This window comes from Dendrobates tinctorius, unplaced genomic scaffold, assembly GCF_039654945.1.
Source record: "Dendrobates tinctorius isolate UK_male_01 unplaced genomic scaffold, ASM3965494v1 ptg000075l, whole genome shotgun sequence".
In the NCBI taxonomy this organism is placed as follows: Eukaryota; Metazoa; Chordata; class Amphibia; order Anura; family Dendrobatidae; genus Dendrobates; species Dendrobates tinctorius.
In genome coordinates, this window is record NW_027361743.1 from 438,728 (window position 1) to 465,166 (window position 26,439).

The 26,439-nt window shown below is 44.1% G+C and overlaps 1 protein-coding gene across 1 annotated transcript in view; it reads left to right on the forward strand.

Annotated features, from left to right (window-relative positions):
* ANGPTL5 (angiopoietin like 5) overlaps nucleotides 1-26,439 on the forward strand; it is a 60,220-nt gene that overhangs the window by 29,583 nt on the left and 4,198 nt on the right. Inside the window, exons 2-6 of the mRNA XM_073582936.1 lie at nucleotides 9,481-9,646; nucleotides 13,016-13,119; nucleotides 14,728-14,821; nucleotides 16,320-16,420; nucleotides 24,390-24,510. Coding sequence (XP_073439037.1) covers nucleotides 9,481-9,646; nucleotides 13,016-13,119; nucleotides 14,728-14,821; nucleotides 16,320-16,420; nucleotides 24,390-24,510 — 586 coding nt within the window. The remainder of the gene's footprint in view (nucleotides 1-9,480; nucleotides 9,647-13,015; nucleotides 13,120-14,727; nucleotides 14,822-16,319; nucleotides 16,421-24,389; nucleotides 24,511-26,439) is intronic.

Consider the following 26,439-nt stretch of genomic DNA (forward strand, 5'->3'; position numbering starts at 1 on the left):
TGGCGTGCCCTCTGCACGCACAGTACCTTGCTTTGAACTCTGTCTCTGGCATGCCCTCTGCATGCGCAGGACCATGTCTTGAACTCTGTGTCTAGTCTCCGTTTTTCGTGCGCTCCTGCACCTCTTGTACCAGGCTTTGCCATGCTGTTTCGCACGCGTCTCTGTCCTGTACCTTTGCCTAGCCCTGCCTTGTGGCTGCGTGCCCTCTTGCACGCGCCTGGTCGCCCCGTGCCCGCCTGTTTGTGCGTCAGCCTGCTGCTCTGGTCGTTCCCGCCTGTCTGTGCCTCAGCCGTGCCGCCTCTAGTCGTGCCCGCCTGCCTGTGCCTCCAGCCGGTACCGCCTGCCGGTGCCCAGGTCATGTTTTCCGTGTTCCCTTGCACTCACGCTGTTTCTCGCACTGTGCGTTTTCGTGCTACTCTTGCACAAGTCTTTCGCTTTCCTTGCTCTGTCCTGAACCTAGTCTCTCTGTCGTGTTCTGAGTTCCATGACCTGTCTTGAATCTTTGTCTTGCTTGTACCTTGCTCTGTGCTCTGCTCTTTGTCTTGAACCCTGACCCTGGCGTGCCCCTCTGCACGCGCAGGACATCTGTCCTGAAATTCAAAGCCCAACGTGTTCTCTAGCACGTGTGGGACCTGCCGCTAACCTTGTACCCTGGTGTGCCTCCTAGCATGGCCAGGACCATTCTTTGTACCGTGCCCCTGGCGTGCTCCTGGCACGCGCAGGACCTTGAATCTTGAATCCTGGCGGCTTCCTTAGCGCGCCCAGGACCTTGGATCTTGAACCCTGGCATGTCCCTACACACGCACCATGTCTCGTACTTTGAACTTTGAACCCTGGCGTGTTCCCTACACACGCACCGTGTCTCGTACTCTGAACCCTGGCATGGCCCCTACACACGCACCTTGCCTTGCACCTTGCTTTGGACCCTGGTGTGCCCTAGCACGCACCCTGCCTGGAACTTTGCCTTGGACCTTGGCGTGTTCCCTAACACGCACCAAGTCTGGAGATCTGTCGTGCCTCCTTGCCTGAACCCTGGTTTGCTTGCCGGATGCCCGGATCCTGCCGATCGCCATCAGAGCTCCGGAACCTGATGACCCTGTCGATCGTTGCCTGCTGTCTGGAGTCTGACGTCATCGTGCCCTTGCCTGTACCCAGGCATGCCACCTAGCACATACCATGCCATGGACTTTGGCGTGCACTCGCACTGACCTTGCTGTGTTTTTCCTGTGTTATCACATCTTGCACCTGATGTTACCCTGAGTTTCCCTTAATGAAGATACCTTGAACTCATGTCTTGTCTTGTTTCCAGCACTTCCCTTGTCGTTTGACACTCACACATAGTGTCTACCTGAGCCGGCCATCTGGTTCCAGCATTCGTGGTGGCTCATCCCCTTGGTCTTGCCCCTGACACTCCCTGTATAGGGGGTGGTTCTTCACAAGGTCAGCTCGCCCTAGGTGGGTGGGTGCCACGACCCAGAGGGTCCACTCTAAAGAAAAAGTCGATTCAGCTGAAGCTGACTCGTCACACTTTCAAAGCTGGATGCCGTGCCTATGAGTTTGAGACAGGGATCATGACATCTGAGGCCATAGAAAACCACGAGGAGCCAGTTGTGGTTGGGTCACTCTCGCATAAGTGTAGTAGGTACATCGAGTCGGTATGGCATCGCCCCGGATAGATATTTAGAGAAATCAGAAATAAAGACTGGGAAGTCCAGGGAAATGGTTAGTTTAGTGGATTAGCTAAGGGTTAATATAAGCTCCCACTGTACTGTAGTGCAAAGTCTTGATCAGAGAGCACATTTTAAGAGTCTATACACTGCTTACATGTACATTATTAATAGCACTTTATGGCCATTAAATGCTTGAATCTTGCATTTTTCACTGCTTTTTATGCTCTGAGATTGAGATTAGTTTTCAGTTGTCTCTGAGCTAGTGAGGGAAAACTAGCTTCTATGATATCTGCATACACAGTACACACATACTGTACATGTGGGATTCGTGCTCTACTTTCTCTGTGTAGTATATATTCAGAAAAATCAGCAGCATGGAGGACATTATGTAGCTGTACTGAGTAGTGTAGATATGAGTCCAGCTAATGTGTGTAGTAAAACTCTATAGAAACAGGGTCTGTTCCTTTTGATCGGCGGCAAGCAAATGTGGTGCCAATATTCAAAAAGGGGTGTAAAAGGGAACCTGGAAACTATAGGCCGGTAAGCTTAACATCTGTTGTGGGTAACATTTTTGAAGGGTTTCTAAGGGATACCATTATGGAATATCTCAATGTTACTAAATGTTTAACTCCATATCAACATGGATTTATGAAGGATCGCTCCTGTCAAACTAACCTGATCAGCCTCTATGAGGATGTAAGCTCTCAAATGGACCAAGGAGAATCATTGGATGTCATTTATCTCGACTTCTCTAAAGCATTTGACACTGTCCCACATAAAAGATTGGTAAGATGACAAAGCTTGGGCTAGGGGAAAATGTGTGTAGATGGGTAGGTAGCTGGCTTAGTGATAGAAAACAAAGAGTGGTTATTAATGGGGCATACTCAGATTGGGCCAGGGTTACTAGTGGGGTTCCACAGGGTTCTGTATTGGGCCCCGTACTATTTAATATACTTATTAATGATCTAGTGGATGGCTTACACAGTAAACTATCAGTATTTGCAGATGATATAAAACTATGTAAGGTAGTTAACACAAAGGAGAACAGTTTGCAACTACAGACAGATTTGAGTAAATTGGAGAATTGGGCTGAAAAATGGCAAATGAGGTTTAACACAGATAAGTGTAAGGTTATGCACATGGGAAGGAGAAGCAGATGCTACAATTACTTACTAAATGGGAAACTGCTGGGGAAATCAGACATGGAAAAAGACTTAGGCATCTTAGTCAATAAGAAGCTAAATTGGAGTGCCCAGTGTCAGGCAGCTGCCACCAAAGCAAATAGGGTCATGGGATGCATTAGAAGAGGTCTGGGGAGACGAGATGAAAACATAATTCTCCCTCTGTACAAATCACTCGTCAGACCACACTTGGAGTATTGTGTGCAGTTTTGGACGCCGGTGCATTACTGAACTTGAAAGGGTTCAAAGGCGGGCTACTAAAATGATAAATGGAGTTGGTTCACTACAATACCCAGAAAGCTTATCAAAATTAGGTCTATTTACTCTAGAAAAGAGAAGACTTAGGGGAGACCTAATATATATGTAGAAGTATATCAGAGATCTCTCCAATGAACTGTTTGTACCAAGGACTGTGACAAGAACAAGGGGGCATTCTCTTCGTTTAGAGGAAAGACAATTTCTGCACCAGCATAGAAGAGGGTTCTTCAGGGTAAGAGCAGTGAGGCTCTGGAATTCTCTTCCTGAGGAAGTGGTGATGGCCAACTCACTGAATGAATGTAAGAAAGGAATGGATGCTTTTCTTGTGAGTAACAGTATAGAAGGTTACGAATAACATAATATTATAGGTAGATGGTTGACCCAGCTTAGGGGAAGGAATTTTTTTCCCTATGAAGAAAATTGGCTTCTACTCTGTGGGTTTTTTGCCTTCCCCAGGATCAACAATGCAGAACAGCTGCACTAAAAATAGGCTGAACTAGATGGACATAAGGTCTTCCTTCAGCCTTCAAAACTATGTTACCATGTTACTTAAGCCTTCCTCTTATTGGCTGGCAGCTTGTATTGCCGCAGACGGATCTCACGGGTATGTGCGCAGCAATACACTTCAACTAGATGTGGCGCCCCTAGGATATGGTCGCCACAGTGGCATTGCCTTCCTCCAGGGAGGGTGATGTCAGGCTTGGAAGCAATGAAGGGTCTCTCTAGCAGTTAACCATAACATGCAACACAGTTTCCACTCCGGGTCAGCAGACGGAGCTCTGAACAAGAACTGGGGGAGGAGTGCACTCTGAGGGCCATGAAGGGAAGTGAGGAGTTAGTGTGAGGAGGCCGAAGTGTGTAGACATGGAGAGACAATCTGGGGGACTGAGCGGAGTTCAGAGCTCGTTCCCAGCTGGAGCGCATGATCTGGAGCCTGGTCTCCATGGTTGTATGGATACTAATGGTCCTGCAATAGAAACCAGAGGAATAGGAAGCTGTAAATGCTCTATTCCCACCTAAGACTCGGAGGCACAACAGCAACGGGTGAGCCAAGAGAAGAGATAGAAGGCTACTGCTGTCTGCCATACGAGGTAGATCTGAGCAGGAACAAGAAGAAGGAACTTCAGTGTAGCACAGTACTGCATGTACCTCAAGTAAGCGCTAGGAAGGAGACTACACAACCTATCTGCATAGAGAGATTCCTGAGTTGCTTCCAGGCTAATCAGCTCCTGTGCCATCTGTAATCTGGACCTTGGACTGCACTTACAAAGTAAAGGTAAAGAAACTACATTCCGCTGTGTCCTTGCATTCTTTCTGCAACTTCTTTAGCACTGCTACATCTCTGTGCCAGACACTGCACCCTCTTCCCCAACACCGATCTACACTGCCCTGGACTACAGCCCTGCCTGTGGAGGGCTACACCATCATTGCTGCACCACACCATCTGTCCCAGAGGATCTGTCTGCAGCTTAACATCTTCATTGCTGAATACCACAGGTGGCGTCACGAATCACTCGTCAACTTTATTCCACCACTCTACCCCTTTTACATGGGCGCCCAGGACCACGGACTCGGTCACCGCTGCTGTGACATTCCTCTCTGAGAGACCGGCCTGGTACCGAGTACCCCACAGCCCTGAGAGGGCGACCCATTTTGGCGTCACGAACAGGATGACGAAGCCCGGTGCCACCGGGTTCGGTGTGCCTGAGTTTTATTGGACTTAACATTGCTGAGAATGTGCAGAATAACCAAATTGATAGACTGTAAAATGGACTCTAAAAATGGCCGCCGACGCGGAGAAGAAGGGCGTGACAATATGGGTGGTACTAAGAAAAGACCGCGAACTGTCCTGGGCCTCCCCTGTCAGAAATTCTATGCAACTGCAACATGGCCCACCCCCCGAGGGGTTCGTATACTGGCCTGGTATGGAGGAGTAGGAAGAAGACGCCGCCCTCAGAAGGAGGAGCAAGGGCCGGTGGCGGGAAAAGAGTCCAGACAGGAAGAAGAGAGAGATCGCCATGATGGAAGAAGGAGGGAGGCCCGAAGAGCGCAAGGAGGTTGAGCTGAACCTCCCCGGCGCATTGGCTGAAGGCTCCGATCCGACTTCTACAATGGACCGCCAGCAGCTGGAGGCTGAGATTGCCCAGCTGACACACCGTCTATGGCTGAGGCAGGAGGCGCTCTGGATAATGAACTGGCAGCGCGCCCAGGAGGAGCCTAAACCATCGGTACCTCCATGCCCGGTACCCTCACCATTGGTACCTGCTATCGCTGCTGTCACACCAGTACCTTCACCAGCGGTACCTGCCGCCACTGCACAAGACTTCTCGCAGGAAGCACCTGTGAAACCTACGGCCATTGCTGCACCATTGGCAGCGCCTGTTTCCACCTGCACGCTGCCATCACCGCAGAGCATAGCATGTCGGGAGGAGCACTCTGAAGACCTGGGAGCCGGAGCGGAGGAAGCTGAGCCCCAACCTGGACTTGATGCGGCTGCACAGGTCCCACCGGAGACCCCTGCGGATCCGGAGCCGCCATCTGCCCCACCATCGTCTCCACCCTTGGGTCCGGCAGCGCCGGTGAACGTCATACACCGCCGGGAGGCTCCAGGTATTACTACCACCCCTCCAAATGGGTTGCCCCTTGAGCTTTCGGGTACTGAGGCCGGCATGCTTGAACTCCACATGAGACAATTAGATGAGCTGTGCTCTCAATTCAAAAGCACTAAGCTGACTGTGATGGGGAAATGGAAGAAGTCCCTGCTGAAAAGAGTAAGGCTGGAGCAAGTGCGTCCCATTCGACATCTTCTGATTTCAGCAGAGGAGTGTGAGCAGCTGATGGGTGTCACTGTACATCATGGGTTTCCTTTGCCACAGATTCAGAACCCCCACATTTCACCCTACAAGTGCCCACAGACACCGGTACCACCAGATGTCAGGCCAAAAACCAAGATAGTAGTGCCGCTAACTGCAGTACCGCCTGAAATTGAGGGACCACATCCATTGGTACCAGCTGCAACTTCTGCAGAAGTACAGGCAGCAGAGATATCACCAGCAGCAGTTGATGTGCTACCTATACAGGCAGATGCCAACCTCACTCCAGGAGAAAAGGAGTATCTGCAATTTGTGGCCAGGCAGCAGGAAGAGGATGTTCACAAGTTCTTCCCTGGAAGCAGCCCAAGTCCTCAGCTTCCAGTACCCCAGGAGGGGACCACCAATATTAAAGAGCATACCAAAACCTAACTCTGTTACCCAGAAGGGTATTTGCACCAGACTGTTGTGACCCAGGGTTAAACACCAATAACATTTCCTCTGCCCCACTTAACCATAATAAATCACACTCAGAAACCAAATGATGGGTGAAGGTCGGTCACAGCTTTATTGAATATTTCCTTAAACAGCCATTTTTTGAGGCACTTAACATTTGTTAAAACGGGCTCGCGGCTAAATGCCCTGCTCTGTATTCGCAGGCAAGTCAGCCAGCGAGCCGTAACTTTGTGCCAAACCTTCTTTCACCGCTGTGACTTGAACACTACAATAAACAGAACAGAATAAACATTAGTCAACAAGCATAACAAAAGGGGAGGGAGGGCGGGACAAGCACTTCCAGGATCCGATCATGAGGAAAGAGGAAGGGCGGCCTCGGTCCCACTAATATATATATACAGGAAGGGGCTGTGCTAACCCCTTCCTGATCCCATTGGCCCCTATATCAGTAAGTCTCGCCCCAGCACGACGTCGTGGCAAGCTCCATTAACCCATGAGGGAAGGGGAGGGGAGGAAAGGCCCCACAGTCAGGGGCACTTTCCTTATACAGTACAGTGCCCTCCATTGTGCCTGTTTTTTCTATTTTTGTTATCATGATGTTTCCCTGTTGATTCCAGTGTTATTGGTAGCGTTTTTCTTACTGAACTGTGGAGATCATGGACACTGAATGATCCAGAACTGTAATGTATATAGTAGCACCTCTGTATGGGCCCTTTCTTGGTTTTACATAGCCCTTTTTGGAATAAGGACTACCTCACCTGGAGCATGGCTCCCACCAAAAGGACACTGCAAGAGATCCCGGCTGGGAGCGGTGTCCAGCACTTACAAGAATTATTGAAGTTTTGATGTGAAGTATTTTATAATGTGCCTTATGAAAGTATTAATAGTTAGAGAACAGCTTTTATATAGAATCTAGTTAATAGTAATAACTACTAGGAATGTTTTAATAAAGAGATGAAGGATTTGAATAAAGATAAAGATTTGAAAAGTTCAGGTGACGAACCAGGCATCAGCGGTTGTCACTTAAGGTTAATAATAGAAAGTAGAAAATGTGAAAGGAGAGAAGATGAAGAAATGTGTTATTATAATACTTGAAGTGGTAGTGAGTTACTGCCAATAGCACTTTTGAATTAGGAACTGTAGTAAGATATAGATAGCTAGTTAAAATGTTTGTAACGTTCAAGACTCAGTGCCTCTCAGATTGGGAAGTTTAGATAAGAACTCTTTATTTAGCATTACAAAAATTTTGTATGGTTCCTGTATTTGTCCATCTTTGCTTCTTTTACAGCCCGTGGACGTGCTATGTTTAATGGGGGTATGTGGCGCCCCTGAGGGTTCAGTCGCCACAGAGGTACTGCACCTCCTCATGAGGTGTGGTACCCCACCATCCAGGTAAGGTGGAGACACCTGACCATGCTCCAACACCTGCATCCCACACAACATAGTAGTGTAGCAAAGCACCCTTTGGTGGCTCCCTGCTTGGAACACGAAGCATGCTGGGAGGCAGGTGGAGTTTAGTTTTGCATCAAAAGAGCGGGAAGAGTTTAGGATTCAGTCAGTTTGTCACAGGAGTCTGTGAGAGGAGATCCCCGGAGTGGGATGGATGGAGTGCTGCAGCCGACCTCAGTGATCTGGGTCCGCTGGCACAGGAAAGGAACTTTGATAGAAAGCCTGACTATCCATAAGAAGGAAAGGATTAGTACGGAACGTGAGGAGAAGAGAACTAAGGATTAGGGTTAGAGGAGAACCCTTTCCAAGTTCTAAGCACAAGGCTGGTTGTACGGATACTAATGGTCCTGCAGCAGACACCGGAGGAATAGAAGCTGTCATCACTTTATTCCCACACCAGACTTGGGGGCACAACAGCATCGATAGTGAGCTGGGACTAGGTAGTAAGGAGTCCCCGAAGCAGGCCACAGCTGTCTGCCGTACAAGTAGAGTTCATAGGAAGATCTGACAGGAGGAAGTCCAGTGTAACTCAGTACTAGGAGTACTTCACTAAAGGCGCTAAGAGGGAGATGTTCAGAAAAGGCACATACGTTGGCGGAGTGTTGGAAAGGAGTACTCCATCTTGCCTGGAAGTTGGCTGAGCTCCTGACCCGGAGGACACGGCACAGATACGGGCTCTTGTGCCACAACAGACTGTGAGTAAAGCTTTGGAACTACATGACCTGGTGTCCTCCACTTATTCCTGCGTCAACCTGCCCAGCACTGCTACATCCCCTACGCCCGACACTACACCATCTAAGTGTCACTTCACCTACTCTGCCCTGGGACTACAGCCCTGCCAGTGGAGGGCTATAACATCATTGCTGCACCACACCATCTGTCCCAGAGGATCTGTCTGCAGCGTCGGCTTAACATCTTCATTGCCGAACACCACAGGTGGCGTCACGACTCATTCATTCTAATCATCATAAGCACACTGAACATTTCCCCTTGTACAATGGGCGCCCAGGGCCACGGGCCGGGTCCCAGCTGCCGTGACATCTTCCATTGAGGCTCATCGGGCCCGGTACCGAGTACCCCACAGCCCTGGGAGCTCGACCCACATCCAAGGACTCACCTCTGCTTGAACTTTCTGCTGGAGTCAGCGGGCCACCAACTGCAAGAGCCCCTATCTGCACAGTCATGACCGCGGTCGTTACGACCCTCATTTCCAGTAATATAGTATTAGACACTTCAGCACCAAATCTAACATTCCAATATTCCTTTATGCTCTTATATTCTCTCTGGAACAAACAGACTTTATGCCTCGCACCCATGACTGATTGATGAGCTCACTCCTTTTCTCTGTTTTCTCATTTACTATGTTAGAAATGTGGTCATTCTGTTTTGTTTTTTTCCCATCATTTACATTGCATACTTCTCAGTTTCCTGTGATCGGCGAGGGATGACCATGAGTGTTTCTATGACAATGAAGATGTATTTTATTCACAGAAATTAGTCATATATGTTTTGTCTTATATTGTCACTATAGCAATAAAGGTTGCTTTTATGAGGGTTTAACTCCTTATCCATTGTTTTTTTTTTCCAGTGGACAAACAATCATGTGCATTGTGTATATTGGGGTCCTGCCTATATAATGTTATTGTCATTTTGCAGGATAATGTCGGGTCAGTATCAGTCAGTGATGTGGAGGAGACTCTCAAAAATGTCACCTCATCAATAAAGAAGAAAAGCAAAGAAGCTACGACAAGTCCTGACAAATGTTTTCAGACGTGCAGAGAAATGTCCTTAATAGTACGAGAGCAAAAATTTGGCATGTGCAGTAAGTACATTTCTGGCTTGCTGTGTCCTGCTCTTATATCAGCGGTAACCTTACATTTTACAACCTTACACAGATGACAGAGTGTGAACCTGCAGCTGTGACCGGCGGTGAAAAGGTTACCTCCGGTGTGGCGTCTGCTGATGAGTACTACTCTCATCATCGTACGCCCGGTCTCCCTGATAGCAGCGAGAGCAGGTGACACTGATTAGAGTATTCACCAGCCAGCGCCTGTCCATAGAAATAAATATGTCAGTGAGATAACTAGTGAAGAGCTAATAGTGGTGCCACTTTAGTAAAAGAGATGGACAACCCCTTTAAAGTAATGGGGAATCTATGTAAAAACCACTTGTGCTAGAGCTAAACGGTGACACCGTCCATGACACCGAAATCGAGTTCCTATGGTATCCAATTTCGACCTGCAAAATAAAGTCGCAAATGTTTTGGATTTTTTGACACCCTTCAATAGACTTCACTGCAAGCTGCACACGACGTGCGACTTGATTTCGACTTGTCTTCAAATCAGAGCTTTAAAAATGATGCGTATAAGCAAGTCGCAGACAAGTTGCGCAGATATTTTTGCTGCGTGACTTTTCTGAGAATTGCTGTTGCGTGACATATCGCCGAGTAGCCCTAGCCTTTCACCCGTTGTCATAATGTCCTATATGAACTTGTCTGCTTTGCTTTTTTGCTGACGCAGTCATCTAGAAATTTGCGTCTCCACTGGACCCAAGCCCTACAATTGTAGCTTGTTGGGCATGTTCTCTGAAGGCTCGTTGGTAGGGAGACACCACCAAGCGTGTATGTCTTGGTCAGAATTAGGGATGGGCGGACTCATGGATTTTCGAGTCCCTCGGGTTCGGCTGAACTTTCAAAAAAAGTTTGGTTTCCGGTACAGGAAAGGTACCCGAATTTGATCCCAAACCTAGACTCCATTCAAATGAATGGGGGGCCCAAACATGCAGCGTTTCCCATGCTGTTACACATGACAGCATGAGAAACACCGGCTCTGATCAGCAGTAACCTTACATGTTACAACCTTACACAAATGACAGCATGTGAACCGGCAGTTATGACAGGCGGTGAAAAGGTTACCACCGGTCTGGCATCTGCTGATAAGTACTACTCTCATCATTGTACACCCGGTCTTGCTGATAGCAGCAAGAGCAGGAGATGCTGATTACAGTGTTCACTAGCTGGCACCTGTCCATAGAACTAAATGATAGTGAGATAATTAGTGCAGTGTGTGTGTATCTTACTGTACATGTATTTAGCTAATAAATAAAAGAAAATGACGTGGGGTACCCTCTATTCTTGATAACCAGCACAGGTAAAGCTGGCAGCTTTGGCCTGATGTACTCAGCTGTCAGCTTTATCTTGGCTGGTTATTTAAAAAAAAACAGGGGTCCCCACACTGTTATTTTTAATTATTTAAATAAATAATTTTAGAAAATCACGTGGGGTCCTCCCCATTTTTGAAAACCAGAGAAGCTAAAGCAGACAGCTGGGGGATGGTATTCTCAGATTGGGATGGGGCCATGGATATTGGCCCTCCCCAGTCTAAAAATAGCAGCCCGCAGCCACCAAAGAAACAGCGCATCTATTAAATGCACCAATTCTGGCTCTTCCCACTTGTCCTGTTGTGGTGGTAAGTGGGGTAATAGTTTTGGGTTTGATGTTAGCTGCTTTATATCCACTGACACCACGCCCAGAGGTTAGTAATGGAGAGGTGTCTATAAGACACCCCCATTACTAACCCCATAATGAAAAGTAAAAAAGACACACACAGAAAAAAGTCCTTTAATTGAACAAAACACTTCCCCACAATAACTATTTTTCCCATTTATTAATGTAAAAATAAAAAATCTAAGTAATCCTCACCTTTCTGACGATAATCCATAATGTTGATGTCCCACGAAGATCCCCAACTCTGCTACATCTGATTGCATTGCTGAGCAGGGACAAATGTTACCGCTCAGCCCGGGAACCAGCTCAAACTGAGCTGAGCGTGAGAACGTGCCTGCGTATGACAGGCGGTGACATCATTAAGGCTACCATCGGTCACACGCAGCCGTGTTCTCAGGCTCAGCTCAGTGTGAGCTGGTTCTCGGCCTGAGTGGTAACATTTGTCACAGCTCAACAATAGAATCAGATATAGCAGAACTGGGGATCGTCGTTGGACATCAGAATTATGGATTATTGTCAGAAAGGTGAGGATTACTTTTACCCATTTATTAATGTAAAAATAAAAATCAAAGATAGTTGGGAATTGTTTTGTTCAAATAAAGGACTTTGCTATGTGTGTGTCTTTGTTACTTTCTAATTACTGAGTTAGTAATGGGGTGTCTCTCCATTAACTTAGCCATGGGCTTCATGTCATATGACATAAAATAGCTAACATCAACCCCAACCATATTACCCCACTTGCCACCGCACATGGGCAAGTGGGAAGAGCTAGGCAAAGCACCAGAATTAGCGCATCTAATGGATGCTCCTTTTCTGGGTTGGCTGCAGGCTGCTATTTTTCACCTGGGGAGGGCCAATATCCATGGCCCCTTCCCAGTCTGAGAATACCAGCTCCAGCTGTCTGACTTAGCTTGGCTGGTTATCAAAAATGAAGGGGACCCCACGCCGTTTTTTAAATTATTTATTTAAATAATTTAAAAAAACGGCATGAGGACTCCTCGATTTTTGATAACTAGCCAAGATACATCTGACAGCTGATGGCTGCAGCTCACACCTTTCAGCTTTACCTGTGCTGGCTATCAAGAATAGAATGGACTGCAAATCTTTTTTTTTTAACATAATTTGCCGACCAATCACAGCCATACCAATGTGAGCTGACATGGCTCTGATGGTGCTGAAGGTGCCCACACAGGAAAACCTTGTTAATTGGCTTTCAACAAGCTTTGTTCTGGCTGTCGATCCTGAACAGTAACATGGATTTCCGGGAGAAGTTCTGCACGGACGCCAAACTTTACCGTTCGTGTTTTTCATCTCTAGTCAGGATAATTAGATGCAGAAAAATTAATAATTTCATTTATTAAAGGAAATTCCAGCTATTTTTCTAAAAGATCCTGACGTTATAATGGGCTTCAACCACAACAAGGTCCAATAGAGTTTATGATGCAATTGAAAAGGATATACACCTCTTCAACATAGCTGCATGGTGGGTCATCAACCATATCTCCTCTGTTGAGTGCAGTCTGACCTTGAACCCCTTTCTATGATGTATTTTGAGGATAGTGTTCTCGTTCTATATTCTGTTAATTATTATATAATTCCCATCTAAATACATGGAGTCTTCCTGCTTGTTTCCTCACATACAAACCACAGCTGTAACCTGTGAAACAAAATATTATTTCTCTTCAGAGAATCTGCAAAACTCTCTTATTACTTATGCAAGAAGTACAAAGAAGATGTTGAAGAGCATGATGGAGGAACACCAAAAATCTCTGGATTTCCTCTTGAATCAGGTGCAAATACTTCTTTCTTACAAATGCTGAGTTGCAATTTCTATACTTGTACACTGCTTTATCCAATTCGTTAATTAGCTATGCTCATTTTGGAGATTACAAACAATGCATGCTAAAGCAGTCGTTATTAAAGGGGTTGTTTAATGATAAACTCTATGTGGCTGCAAACTTGTGAATTCTCACATTATGTGCACTACATGCTGCGAGGACTCTTCGGGTGGTCATGTGACTGCAAGTATGCAATACTCCTGGTCACATTCCGACTAGACTGTTTCCGGCCTCGCTCAATTTACTTGCATTGAGCTAGGTCGCGCTCATCTAGTTGGAATGTGACCGGGAGTGTGCATATTGCATGCTAGTGCTCATGTGACCATTGTTCTGGCGCGGGCACCAGAGAATCCTCACTTTGATAAATGTGAGGATTCACAAGTCTGCAATCACTTGTAGTTTAAGACCAGACAACCCCTTTTATTTACCATTCTGGTGCCTGATTCCCCTGCAAACTATTACTGATTGTAAGAGGGTGTGATCTTTTCAACAAAAATATGGCTAGCCCCAGTAAAGGCTATGGACACTTTTGCTAGTGAGTTGCACATAATAATATTATTATTATTATTATTATTATTTATTGTTATAGCGCCATTTATTCCATGGCGCTTTACATGTGAGGAGGGGTATACATAAAAACAAGTACAATAATAAGAAGTGATCTTCACTCCTTTATTCATTTTTAGACCCCCTGATATACAGTTTGCAGTCTGCTCCTGGTTTCAGACTTTTCTTAAGTAGGCATGTCCCTCCCAGAAATATAGGCTGGATGTAAGGTCTGTGCATCTAGGATAATGCTGGCTTCACTAGCTCTAATCTACTAACACAGCTTCATTCCTGTACTGCTGTCTTTTACAGTCCACAAAAAAATCTCCTTTCCATTGTGCAGGCACTGATGCTAAGATGTTTGTGTATTTCTCCCATACAGATTCTGCTGTCAATTCTCTTTCCCTCTCCACACTATACAGCCTGTGTGAGTCATCACCTCCCCTAGCAGACTACCACTGTACACTTTCCTCACTCTCCTTTCTCTGATACAGTAGGACCTGCATGATCTGTCTTCCTGAAGCCTTGGGTGCTTGCCTCCCTCTTGTCACTCTGATCTGGCATTTACATACTTAACAATATTAAATTATTGTTCTTAGTGTTATTATTATTATTAGTGTAGGGATTTTTAATTTCTATCAAGAAATGCCCCTGGCCCACCCAGGAATTCACCGTTGTGGACAGTTTTAGATCAATCAACAGAACAGCCAGCTATATAAAGGAGTTGCACATCCTTACAACTTCAAAATGGTAGGAGTCGTTTTTTCTTAAAAAGTTGCCTTTAAAAATGTTGCCTATCTTTGCTTTTAGGAAGTAAATGAACAACAAATAAAAATCAGTGCACAGGTGTCCATAGCCGTTACATCTCATTGGGGCTCATCACCTGATTTCTAGATATGAAATCTGCCTAATTATGCTATACTTACCCTTTCCCATTACTAACATCTTGATGCAACTTGTATTATGAAATCCTGTATGGTGCAGTGTACTTAATGTTCTCATTTTTACCTATAGGTGAGTGAACTAACCAATAAGGTTCTTCTTTTGAATGCAGAAGTCTTGAAAAAACACGCAGATCCTTTTCCTCATAGGCCCTTTCAGACACATGGTAAGAGTTTATGATTTGTGTAAAGAGGATCTGTCACCGGATTTCACAAAGTGCATAGATTACTAACTAGATCTTTTAGACCTGATGACACTGGTGCACTTACTTTGAAAATCCATGTTAGTATGTCTGCATAATCCTGATATTAAGGCGAACATTTTATGAGTCCAAAATGCTCATTTTGATATCAGAATTATGCAGCCATTCTGACATGGATTTTAAGAGTGAGTACACCAGCCTCATTGTGTCTAAAATATCTATTTAATACTATATGTAGTTTATATTGTGAAATCAGGCGCCAAATCCTCTTTATGTATGCAAACAGGATGACGATAAATAATACAGAAAGGATGATAATATATAATATTTGTACCATTTTATGTCCATATTGCTTTACATGGATGGGTAAAACGTGAGAACTGGTAACATTTTACTAGGCTATGTTTCCATATCACATCTGATTATAGTGGTGTCTGATAGGGCCAGTTCACTTATAATGGGGTCCATTGGGGTTTCTGTTGCTGTAGTTTCTGTTTTTAGGGGAGCCTGATGTGCCTCCTTTCAACTCCAAAGGGTCGATTTCTATGTTTCGAAAATTCTGAGACTGGTTAAAATTTCATCTACGGTACTTGCCTGCTATTGTATTCCACTGAGGATTTTCCACGTGCAGAACAGGATGGAAATACACAGCATTTTTGTTCCATATGGAAATATCTATAGATAGATGGATAGACATGAAATAGTGTATGAGATGGGATCACGGATTACATGGTAATCTGCTAGGGGGCTTTTAGGGACCTGTCGGGGCATACTTCTGAACCCCCTGCAACACGGGTTTCGGACGTATACACCGTCTGGGCCATAGGCTATAATGGTGCCAGCAGAGCGAACGTGCTTTCTGATATGCATTATTTTTGGGAGCATACTCCTACACAAGGCGGACAATCAGACGCTGTCTGCCACCTACACAAGGCGTTTCCGCCTGAAAATCATGCACGGCAGAGCGCACGTTTGCACCATTATAGTCTATGGCACATGTCCAAAACCCGTTTTGCAGGGAGGTTCGGACATAAGCCCCAACGGGGCCACCGAGCGTGGCCCTAAATGCAGTGTGAAAGCACCCTTACCCATCAAGTCACATTAATGCCCTGTTTGGATATGGGCACACAACGTCTTTTTCAGGTGCGGTCTTGAACCCGCCTGAAAAAGCACTAAGAAGCTCTGCAAAGAGCGATGTTAAACCGACTTGCTGTACCTACTTCTGTCTTCATGAAAGCCGTGAAGAGGTATAAGAAGTAGCATGCACAGTTTTTATGTGACTTCCACTCCTCCAGTGTTTTCCTGAACCGTCTTTGTCTTGGAAAATTGAGTAGATTCTCTGGTGTATAAGACACCGTGTGCACATACCCTTACAGGATAACATGCAGGAAGCTAGCCTGTGCTTTCTAGGTTACTACTTGTACTAGTAAAGCAGAGACCTTCCCTTTTTATTTCTTTGCAGGATTTGATTGCACTGATATCAAGGACTATTTTGGAACAAATTCAAAAGCTCCAAGTGGAATATACATTATCCAGCCAGAAGGAAGTCACTTCCCATTCGAGGTAATTAGCTGAGAACAGATATCCCCATGTTCTGCTGACTGTGATGTGTAGGATGCATACAGTCCTGATCTCCCATAATTAATCATGAAATTAAAACCAGAGCCTGTCCTACATCAAGAAATATCCCAGCACTCGAGCTGACCACTGTTATGAACTTTTTTGTCTATATGTAATGTGTGTTTGTATATGTTACCGGATATTTTATCTGGGGATTTGAATTGCCAAAACTTAAAGGGAATCTGTCAGTAGGATCAGCTCTCTTAAGCCGTCTATATGGACATGTAGATCATAAGAAGCTGGATAAAATTATACATATCTTGATATCTGCAATCCGATGTCTTATTCCAGAGAAATTCACATTTCTTTAATATGCTATTGATGCGGTTAAGATCTATGGGTGGGGCATAGATCTCCCTGATAATCTGCCTCCAGAGCTTATTTTAAATGAAAGGAGGTGTTACCAGTGTGGGACATGTAATGACTGACAGTCCGCTCTCTTGATCTACTTGTCTCACACTGGTAACTCCCTCTTTCATTTACAATCATCTCTGGAGGCAGATTCTCAGAGAGATCTATGTCCGACCCATAGATCTCAACAGCTCATTTATACATGAAGAAAAATATGGAATTCTTTCAATTATAACATTGTATTACAGATACAGATAACAAGGTGTCATTTTCTACAGCTTCTTACAACCTACATGCCCAGGTAGACTGCTTAGATGGGTTGATCCTACTGACAGATCCCTTTTAAAGGGGTTGTTCAGAATTACAAAATCATGTCTGTAGTTTTCTAAAAACAGTGCCACTCTAGTCCGCAGGTTGTGTGTGGTTTGTAGCCTTTTAACCTCTTCATGACCTTTGGTGTACTTGTACATCAAAAGTCGAGCCCGCATCTTTCCCCACACGATAGCTGATTGAATCAGCCATCATGTACCTCTAACAGCCGGGGTTAGATCAGATCTCCTCCCGTGGTTGTTAACCTGCTAAATGCCGCTGTCATCTGACATCATCATTTAACATGGTTTACATTGTTCCACCTGCCCATCGACGTGCCCATGACATATTCGTGGGGCGCCTATGGACTGTCATGACATCCGAGGGTCTCCTGAAGACTCTCATGCTTGTCACTCTGAGTCTCCTGTGAATGTCAGTGTTTAGCCGGCGTTCATAGGAGAGCATTATTTTCATGATACACCGCAGTACTGACGCCCTGATATGTATAGTATAAGCGATCAGACGAATGCACCTTCAAGGCCCTTTAAGGGGACTATTGAATACAGTAAAAAGGGAAAAAATATTTTTAAAGATCTGAAAATGGTATCAATAAAAACATCAGTTCAAAGCGCAAAAAATAAGCCCCAGCCCTAGATCCTGAGAAAAAGAAAACATTACTGTTCTTTTAAAATGGCAACAAAAGCAAATAGTTTTTTCTAACAAATTTCCAATTTTTTTTCATCAGCTATATAAAACAAAAGCTATGCATATTTTCTCTCTGCGTACTCATACTACCCTAGAGAGTCATATTGCCAGGACAATTTTACTATATACTGAATATGCTAAATAAAAAAACCCCAGAAACAATTATGAAATTGCACTTTTTTGCAGTTTCAACGCAGTTGGAATTTTTTTCTGCTTTCCAGTGCCTTACATGATAAAACGAATGGTGTCATTCAAAAGTACAGCTCGTCTCACAAAAATCAAGCCTTCATATGGCCATATTGAAGGAAAAATAAAAGGGTTATGGTTCTTGGAAGGAGCAGCGGGAAAAAAACCCCCCAAAAAAACAACGGAAAATTGTAAGGTCGTGAAGGGGTTAAAGGAGCTGTCACAACATCCTAGATGATGAACAATTGCAAAGAGCCTGTAAAATGAAGAAATTGCAATTTCCCTGTTAAAAACACTTAGAATGCTTTAGAGTAGACATATTTTTAATGTTCTTGTTTATTGCTCGTGGCCAAGGTTACCGACCACCACTGTGGGGGAAAGGAGCAAAGCTCTTACATGTTCTTAGCAATCAAGCATGGAAGTTCTGCTCTGAAGCTGAAGGAATTGCTATTTTATTTTCCAAGCTGGCCACATTCAGTGCCCTGGCTCTCCACCGATGCTGTGAGCGCATAATTTGGGTCAATGCTGCCGGCATGTCCCTGGTCCAAGCCAGAGGTTGGGAGGTAGGGCTGTAGCAGTGTGAAGATCAATGCTGAAAAAAAACCTTTTAACGTCAATATATCTCAGCTCCAATACGATCATGGAAACGACTAGGGCTCTTTCTAGAATAAAATAGCCATGTTTTCGAACCCCAAACAACTGCTCGTGCGGGAAAAAATTGGGATCAGTTGCTCACAGGAACCTATTACGGCTCTCACTTCACACAGGACCTGATTGGCTGCTTTGAGCAAACAATTCACCTTTACCTTGCACTGGTTATAATGATTCTACTGTCTTACCTTTGTCCATATCAATGTGTTGCGGTTATGCAGCAGGTTTTCGGCATTTACAGTATAGTACTATTTTTGGTGCTACTATGGCATGCAATCTACTGCATGAGTTGTACTCTGCCCATATCTTACATTAACATTTACCCGTCCATCCAGCTGTAAAGGCGCAACCCACTAGTTAAGTGTGCGGGCTCTACCTTATGAGCCTCAAGGAACCCCTAGAGCTCATCCTTCTCTACCCACACCCATAGCTCGTCATTACCATCCCCGGCCACAGTCTGTTTTTCCAAGGCATTTCTCATGGTGTTTCACCATCCACTTGTCTGTAATTGTCCATGTCATATTGGATTCCTACTCCAGATCTGCATAGATACAAATGTGCTTGCTGGCCAACATTTACATGTTCTAGAAAACTGTCCCTGATCACCAGATGGTCCAAACCGTTTAAGTCAAAATCGTTTTGACATTAGGACCCTATCTCTTTAAGAGCACCACTTACACACAAACTATGAAAATGACAGCATTGGCCCCATGCCTAACATGTACTCGACAAGGAAATTGCATGCTTCCACAATGCATACACTGACATTCAACAATTGTAGTTTCTCTTGCAAGAGGACAGTTTTCTACAAATACCTGGACTTTGATTGAACCTGTTATTGACTTGTGGTACTTGGGTGTTGTTGCACTCCCTTAAATATATTATCGGGTGTAGTGGCTCTTGATGATAGTGTTTATTCTCATAGGCATGGCAGAAGGAAGCTTGGTGGTTATCGAGTCTTGCATGAGGTCACAGAGGTAGACCGCTCACATATGCAACTGCTCAACACTTTACAGATTCTTGTGACTCTTTATTGACAATTGTCATAGCCTGCTGGCAACCAATTCAGCAGCTCTTCCTTTTTTTTTTTTTTAACTGGTACAGCCTCTGTGTCAAACGTAATGCAGCACAGTACACAATAAGCTTATGACAAGCCCTTTCTTGGTGGTTTCTATTGGCAGCAGTAAATTGCTGTAGCTCGTCTGACAACTTGCAAATGATTGCGTCTACATACACAATTACCAGTGCCACTTTTCTGTCCAACTCTCATGTACCAATCTCCCAAGCTTTCTCTTTACACTCAGGCATCAGCTTACTGGCTCCTCTGGTTTGCAAACTTCTCTCGCTCATGGGCTGCTCATTCTCAGCTATCTGATGAATGCCATCTTCACTTACAATTTTTTTTGTTTTAGTTTTCATTCAGTTAGTTTTCTGTTTGGCTATTAGCCAACAAATCAGTAATTTAGCACCGCCACATTGACTTGTCCATAATGTCACACACTGATTGCCTGTTTACTATGGTCAGTCATAGACATCCTACCAATTAAAGGGTCAGTGCTTCCCGTGGCGTTGTATATTACATGTGGTTTTAAGCTATTATGGGCCAGTAAAATCCATTGTGACATTATAAACATTGTATCCTGGAGGAGCACTGCAAATTGTTAGCTATAAATTGTATACTAGAAGAGTAAATCATACATTTTGTCCTCCCAGTCTCGTAAACTTGTATTTCTCGCTGTGAATTCCAGCTGTGGTGCCAGCAAATTACTTCAGTGTTTTCTGTCTGGGAACAGTTTAAGGTGTCTGTCACACAAAGCTTCTGGTGTTACTGGATGTCTTCTGACCTGTTCCTACAGATGTGCGCATGATTTACACACCCAGGCTCGGATTTTTCGAGCACTTTAGACCAGTTTGTGGGGTAAACTTAGCTCCAAATCACAAACTGAACGAATATTCCCAAAATTTGCAAACAGTGCGCAAACTTTGAAAAAGTTGTAAATTGTACAAAATGTTTTATTTCCGCATCATAATCGCCAAAAGTTGAAAAAAGTGGTCATAAAGTACCACAAGGAAGTATGGCCAAAATTTTTCAAGCATACACAAACTAGAACAGTAACAGTACTGGCCTCATGTCTAACTCGTACTTGACAAGGAAATTGCACATGTTTCCACAATGCAAACATTGTCATTAAACAGTTGTAACTTCTCTTGCTGGAAGAGGGTTTTCTCAAAATACCTGGCGTTTAGAGATTCTTGCAACTCCTTTTTGACACTTGTAACTGTCATGATCCCAGTGCAGGTTTTTGAGCTGCACACCTGGGGTTAATGTCTGGAGCTCGGTGCAGGTTTTGACCTGCACAACTGGGGTTAATAATTGTGGCCTCTTTCTGGTTCTGGGAGAGCTTCTTAAACCCCTGGGAAGCTTCAATCCCTGCCAGTTATACTTTTGCCTTTGGCCTAGTGTGCTGACCCCTGTGTGCCTGTTTGTTGCTATAGCTTGTTTATATGGTTCTGACCCGGTTCTGTTTCCCGTTGTGAGATTGCCTGTTGATTTTGTACTGCGTTATTATCTCTGTGTATGACTCATTGCCTGTGACCTGACTACTCTCTGCTCGCCCCTCTTGTACCTTGCAGCTATCTCTGTGTGTGACTCATTGGCTACGTCTTGACTATTCTCCCTGTCCATGCCCCCTGGTAACTTTTTCTCGCAGTTACCCTGCTAGGAGTTGTCTTGCAGCTCCTAGCTCTGTGGAGTTTAGGCCACGCCCCTAGCAGTCACGTGCTTCAGGTCCTGCGGCTCTGAAGTACGCATCTACTCGGCTGCTGCCCGCTCCACAGGTATCTTTGAGCACTGTTCGCTTTACTCAGGACACGCGCTCTGGCTCAGTGAGCAAGTTCAGTGCGGTGTTCCTGACAGTAACAGCCTGCTAGCAATCTCTTCAGCAGCTCTTCCTTTTTCTGGCAAAGCCTCTGTGTCAAATATTAATACATACTATGCATGAGACAACCCCTCTCGGTCGTTTAAGCTGGTTTTCTTGATCTGGGTAATATATATTTTATTTGGCTCTTTTTGTCACCATTCATTAGCACAGGGTTCCCCAACTCCAGTCCTCAAGGCCCACCAACAGATCATGTTTTCAGGATTTCCTTTGTATTGCTCAGGTGATAATTGCATCACCTGTACAATGCAAAGGAAATCTTGAAAACATGATCTGTTGGTGGGCCTTGAGGACTGGAGTTGGTGAACCCTGCATTAGCATAACTCAAGTTTATCTCTACATATACAAATCATCATAGATGTTACGCTAGTAAATAGCATAATTTTGACTGATATTTGCACCTGCAGGCCTTGCATGTTTAATTTTCTCACATTAGTACAGTCTAAAACTGCACCAAATTTATTAACTGGATTGCACTTTTTAATAAATTTGCACAAAGTACTCCAATAATCTTTTTTTTACACTGGTGTATATAAAATGCCAATCGTGGTAAATTTGCCCAATACACCCACGTTTTCAGTATGGTAAGATAGAGCCAGGTCTGGAGTATCTAGGAACTTACCCTAAAGATGCTCATGTTTAAGCTTTACCTCTGACTATATATCCATCCTTCTTACCAAGGTTATCAGCCCTTTATGGTTTTCATCCCTCTCCTGTATTATGGGCAGGCAGTCTTCTGTTATGGGCATGCAGTTTTCTGTTATGGGCATGCAGTTTTCTGTTATGGGCAGGCAGTTTTCTGTTATGGGCATGCAGTTTTCTGTTATCGGCAGGCAGTTTTCTGTTATGGGCAGGCAGTTTTCTGTTATGGGCATGCAGTTTTCTGTTATGGGCAGGCAGTCTTCTGTTATGGGCATGCAGTTTTCTGTTATGGGCATGCAGTTTTCTGTTATGGGCAGGCAGTCTGCTGTTATGGGCATGCAGTTTTCTGTTATGGGCAGGCAGTTTTCTGGTATGAGCGCGCAGTCCTGGGTTACGTTTGTGTTATATGAATGCAGTCCTGTGTTAAGGGCAGGCAGTCTTATGTTATCGGCAAGCAGTTCTGAGTTATGGGAAGGCGGTCCTGTGTTATGAGCAAGCTGTCTTCTGTTATGGGCAGGCAGTCCTCAGTTATTATTAGAAGACAGTCCTGTGTTATGAGCAAGCAGTCCTGAAATATGGGAAGGCAGTTCTGTGTAATGGGCAGGCAGTTCTATGTAATGGGCAGGCAGTCCTGTTATTAGTTTCCTTGTCTTGACGTAGTCAGTTTTGCAATATTGCCTGCACGCATGTAATCCATATACCTAAGCACACAAACCATGGGGTATAAGTGCAAGGAGACTCAAGAAAAACAATAAATTCTAGTCATTATTTACCACTTTCTCTAAGTTTATTGATTTCTTAATATTGTCATTGCTAAAGGAAACGTACTGGACACTACTTATATGCACTTAAGAACGCACTAATTATTATCAGTTGCAAATCTGCCAGATTTTTTTTGAGGGTTTCATGTTTACTTTGTTCACAAGTGATGTAATTGACCGGTCAACTTTGTTTATTTTATATGCTAAATAAAGTTGGGGAAAAAAATGGAAAATTTGTTAGTTTTTGTTAGTGACCCCTGTGGCATAGAAACACATAGGGTTTTGTGTTTAGATGCTGCTGTTGCTATTGACCGTGGCATCTTAGGGGTTCATTGACCAGCTCAGAGTTAGCTGATGGAGTGGGCTCACCTAACATTCGTGTAGGAAGATCGTAATTACCTTCCAAATGATGTTGGTGTCATTGGAGAAAGCAGAGAGTAATAACATAATTCTGCTGCACACCTCTCTGTTTATCTTGATTGGGGGGGCAGCACTGAGCAGTAACACCAGTGATCTTAGTCATGCCCATTGATGACTTGATTGACAACTTGCTCGGCCTGTGACGTTCTGACCTGATAGGTTCTTTTTACATTTATATCTATGAAAGTCACATGCAGCTACTGTAAAATGAAAGCTTTGACCGTTATAAAGATATATTAAAAAATTAATCTGCACATACTGTAAATGTGGACCTAAAAGCAACATGATGTTAAAGGGGTCATCCACTACTGTTATACTGGTCATCAATATCAGAATGGTTGTAATCCGACATCTGGCACCCTTCAGAGAATAGCTGTTTGCAGTTGTCACGGTGGCTGAACATATACGGTCTACAGATCTGGAACTGGTATAGTGGCCATTTCTCAGGTACTGCATCTCAGCTCACGTTCACTCCAATATAAGGCGAGCTGCAGTACCCAAAAGCGGCCATTACACAGTGAACAGAGCTATGCTACTTAAGCAAAATCCCTTTAAGAAAAGTCTAAGAGGGGCTCATGGCCTGAAGCTTAGATAACTAATAAATCAGAGGCAGCAAAACAACCCCAAAACATCTTTGAACCTCCACCATTTTTGATTGTAGGTGCTGTGTTCTTTACTTTGCAGGCCTCATTCCATTTTCGGTAAACAGTATAATTATGTGCTTTACCAAAAAGATCTATCTTGGGCTCATCTGTCCACAAGATGCTTTCCCAGAAGGATTTTGTCTTACTGACATACATTTTGGCAAACTGCAGTCTAGCTTTTTATGTCTGTGTGTCAGCATTGAGGTCCTCCTGGATTATGGCCTGAAGCTTAGATAACTAATAAACCAGTGCATAGCATGGAGGACATAGCTGATACATCTCATTCATCATTACGTCTCTCTAGGCTTTCTGTGACATGGATTATAGAGGCGGGGGGTGGACTGTTCTTCAGAAGAGAATTGATGGAACCATTGATTTCCAGAGAACTTGGCCGGACTACATGGATGGATTCGGAGAACTGTCAGGTAATTGTACCTTTGGTTGATATCATGCTCACTCTTTCTACCATTCTCTTAAAGACAGTTATAGCAGAGTTGAGTTAGCTAGATAGAGTGGAATTTGACAATTCAACTCATCTGTGTTGTATAAGTGGTACAACTTTTCATTGCAATATATTTGGGTTAGAAATCTCCCTGTTGAATGGCCTAATATTACATACCAAAGTGTAAAAGGATTTCTACTCCTTTAATTAATGCAAAACTATATAGCACATACCCATAGATCTCCCATCACTCCACAGTCCCACTGGTCAGGTCCCCCACCAGTTTCCTCTCTTTTTCTCCCAGTCTGGCCAGAACCTTAACACCGCAGCCAATTAATGGAGCAGCTGGTGGTCAGATTATGTAGAATATATATATACAATAGATGCATCTACTCATCCTGTACAGCAATTATATAAAAAACCTCTAAATCTCCTTCACACTAAGTTTCTCAGCACATTTTGGCCAGTCTGTTTTGCACTGAATCATTCAGCCCCTTTGACTCGTAGGTCTACATTCAGGCAGCAGTTTACTAAGCATATGGAGAATATGGCTAAACAAAAGGATGAAATACTTTTAAAACCCCCTTGGTTATGGAAAGACAGTTTTCTGTTTTTGGAAGGTAATCTTATATTGTGGGCAGGCAGTTTGGTATTATGGACAGGCAGTAAAGTGTTATAGGCAGGCAGGTAGTCCTGTGTTATAGAAAGAGTGTCCTGGGTTATCGACAGGCAGTCCAGTGTTATTGGAAAGGCAATGCTCTGCTATGGGCTGGCAGTTCTGTATTATGGGCAGGCAGTCCTGCATTATGGGCAGGCAGTCCTGTTTTATTGGTGGGCAGTCCTGTGTTATAAGCAGGTAGTCCTGTTTTATGGGCAGGCAATCCTATATAATGTGCAGGCAGATGTGTTTTGTGCAGGCAGTCCTATGGTACACTCAAAAATGATTGCTAGTTACCAGGGACAAACCTGGATTTTTGATTAACTGTCTGTGGTAATGATGTCCCTATTTTCCTCGAAATATCTATTTTTTTTTTGTATTTCTTTGTTTCACTTGAATTTTTTAAATATTTATTCCCAAAATAGTATCTCCTACAATAAAGTTAAAGGATAACTTAGTGATCGCTGGAGGTCTGACCAATGGGAACATCAAGGATTCTAAGAATGGGGCTCTGGAACTGGAAAGCATGATCTGCAGAGCTCCATCTTGAATGGAGCTGGTTGCTGTACTCTGGTATCTCCGTCAGCCTCCTAGAGAATGAATGGAGATGAGGGGCACATGAGCAACCTCCGCTTCATTCAGACTATGCTCGCTCCATCCTTGCGTATGTTGTGCATCTTAACAATCAGACCAACAGAAATCAGGAAGATATCATCTATCCGTACTTGGCACAAAAATTTACAGTACATCTGCCATCAGATTTCATTATACAAACTGTACACATTGTTAGATAGAGACATTAGACCTGATAAAGCTGGTATTCTTACTTTGCAAATCTATGTCATAGTGGCCATAAAATCCTGATATTAAGACAAGCTTTTCATGAGTCCAGCTAAAGCATCACAGAGCTCATTAGTCCCAGTGTATTCAGCTTCGACCTGAGAGCTACCACCATGTACTGAGCAGTGTGAGATCTCAGCAGGGAGGAGGGTCATTGAGAATCTGCCAATCAGGCTAGATTGAGTGTAACTTTCATAAAGGATTATACAGCCATTCTGACTTGGATTTTCATACTAAGCCTGCCAGTCTCATTATGTATAAGATCTTTTTTAAAAATTGAATGCAGTTTGTATTGTATAATCTGGTGACTGATCTGCTTTAAATGATGTCTAGTACATAATATCCATTTAAAAATACCTTGTTCACAGATTCTGAATTAATAAAATTGATTTAGAAGACCTGACCACAATTGGG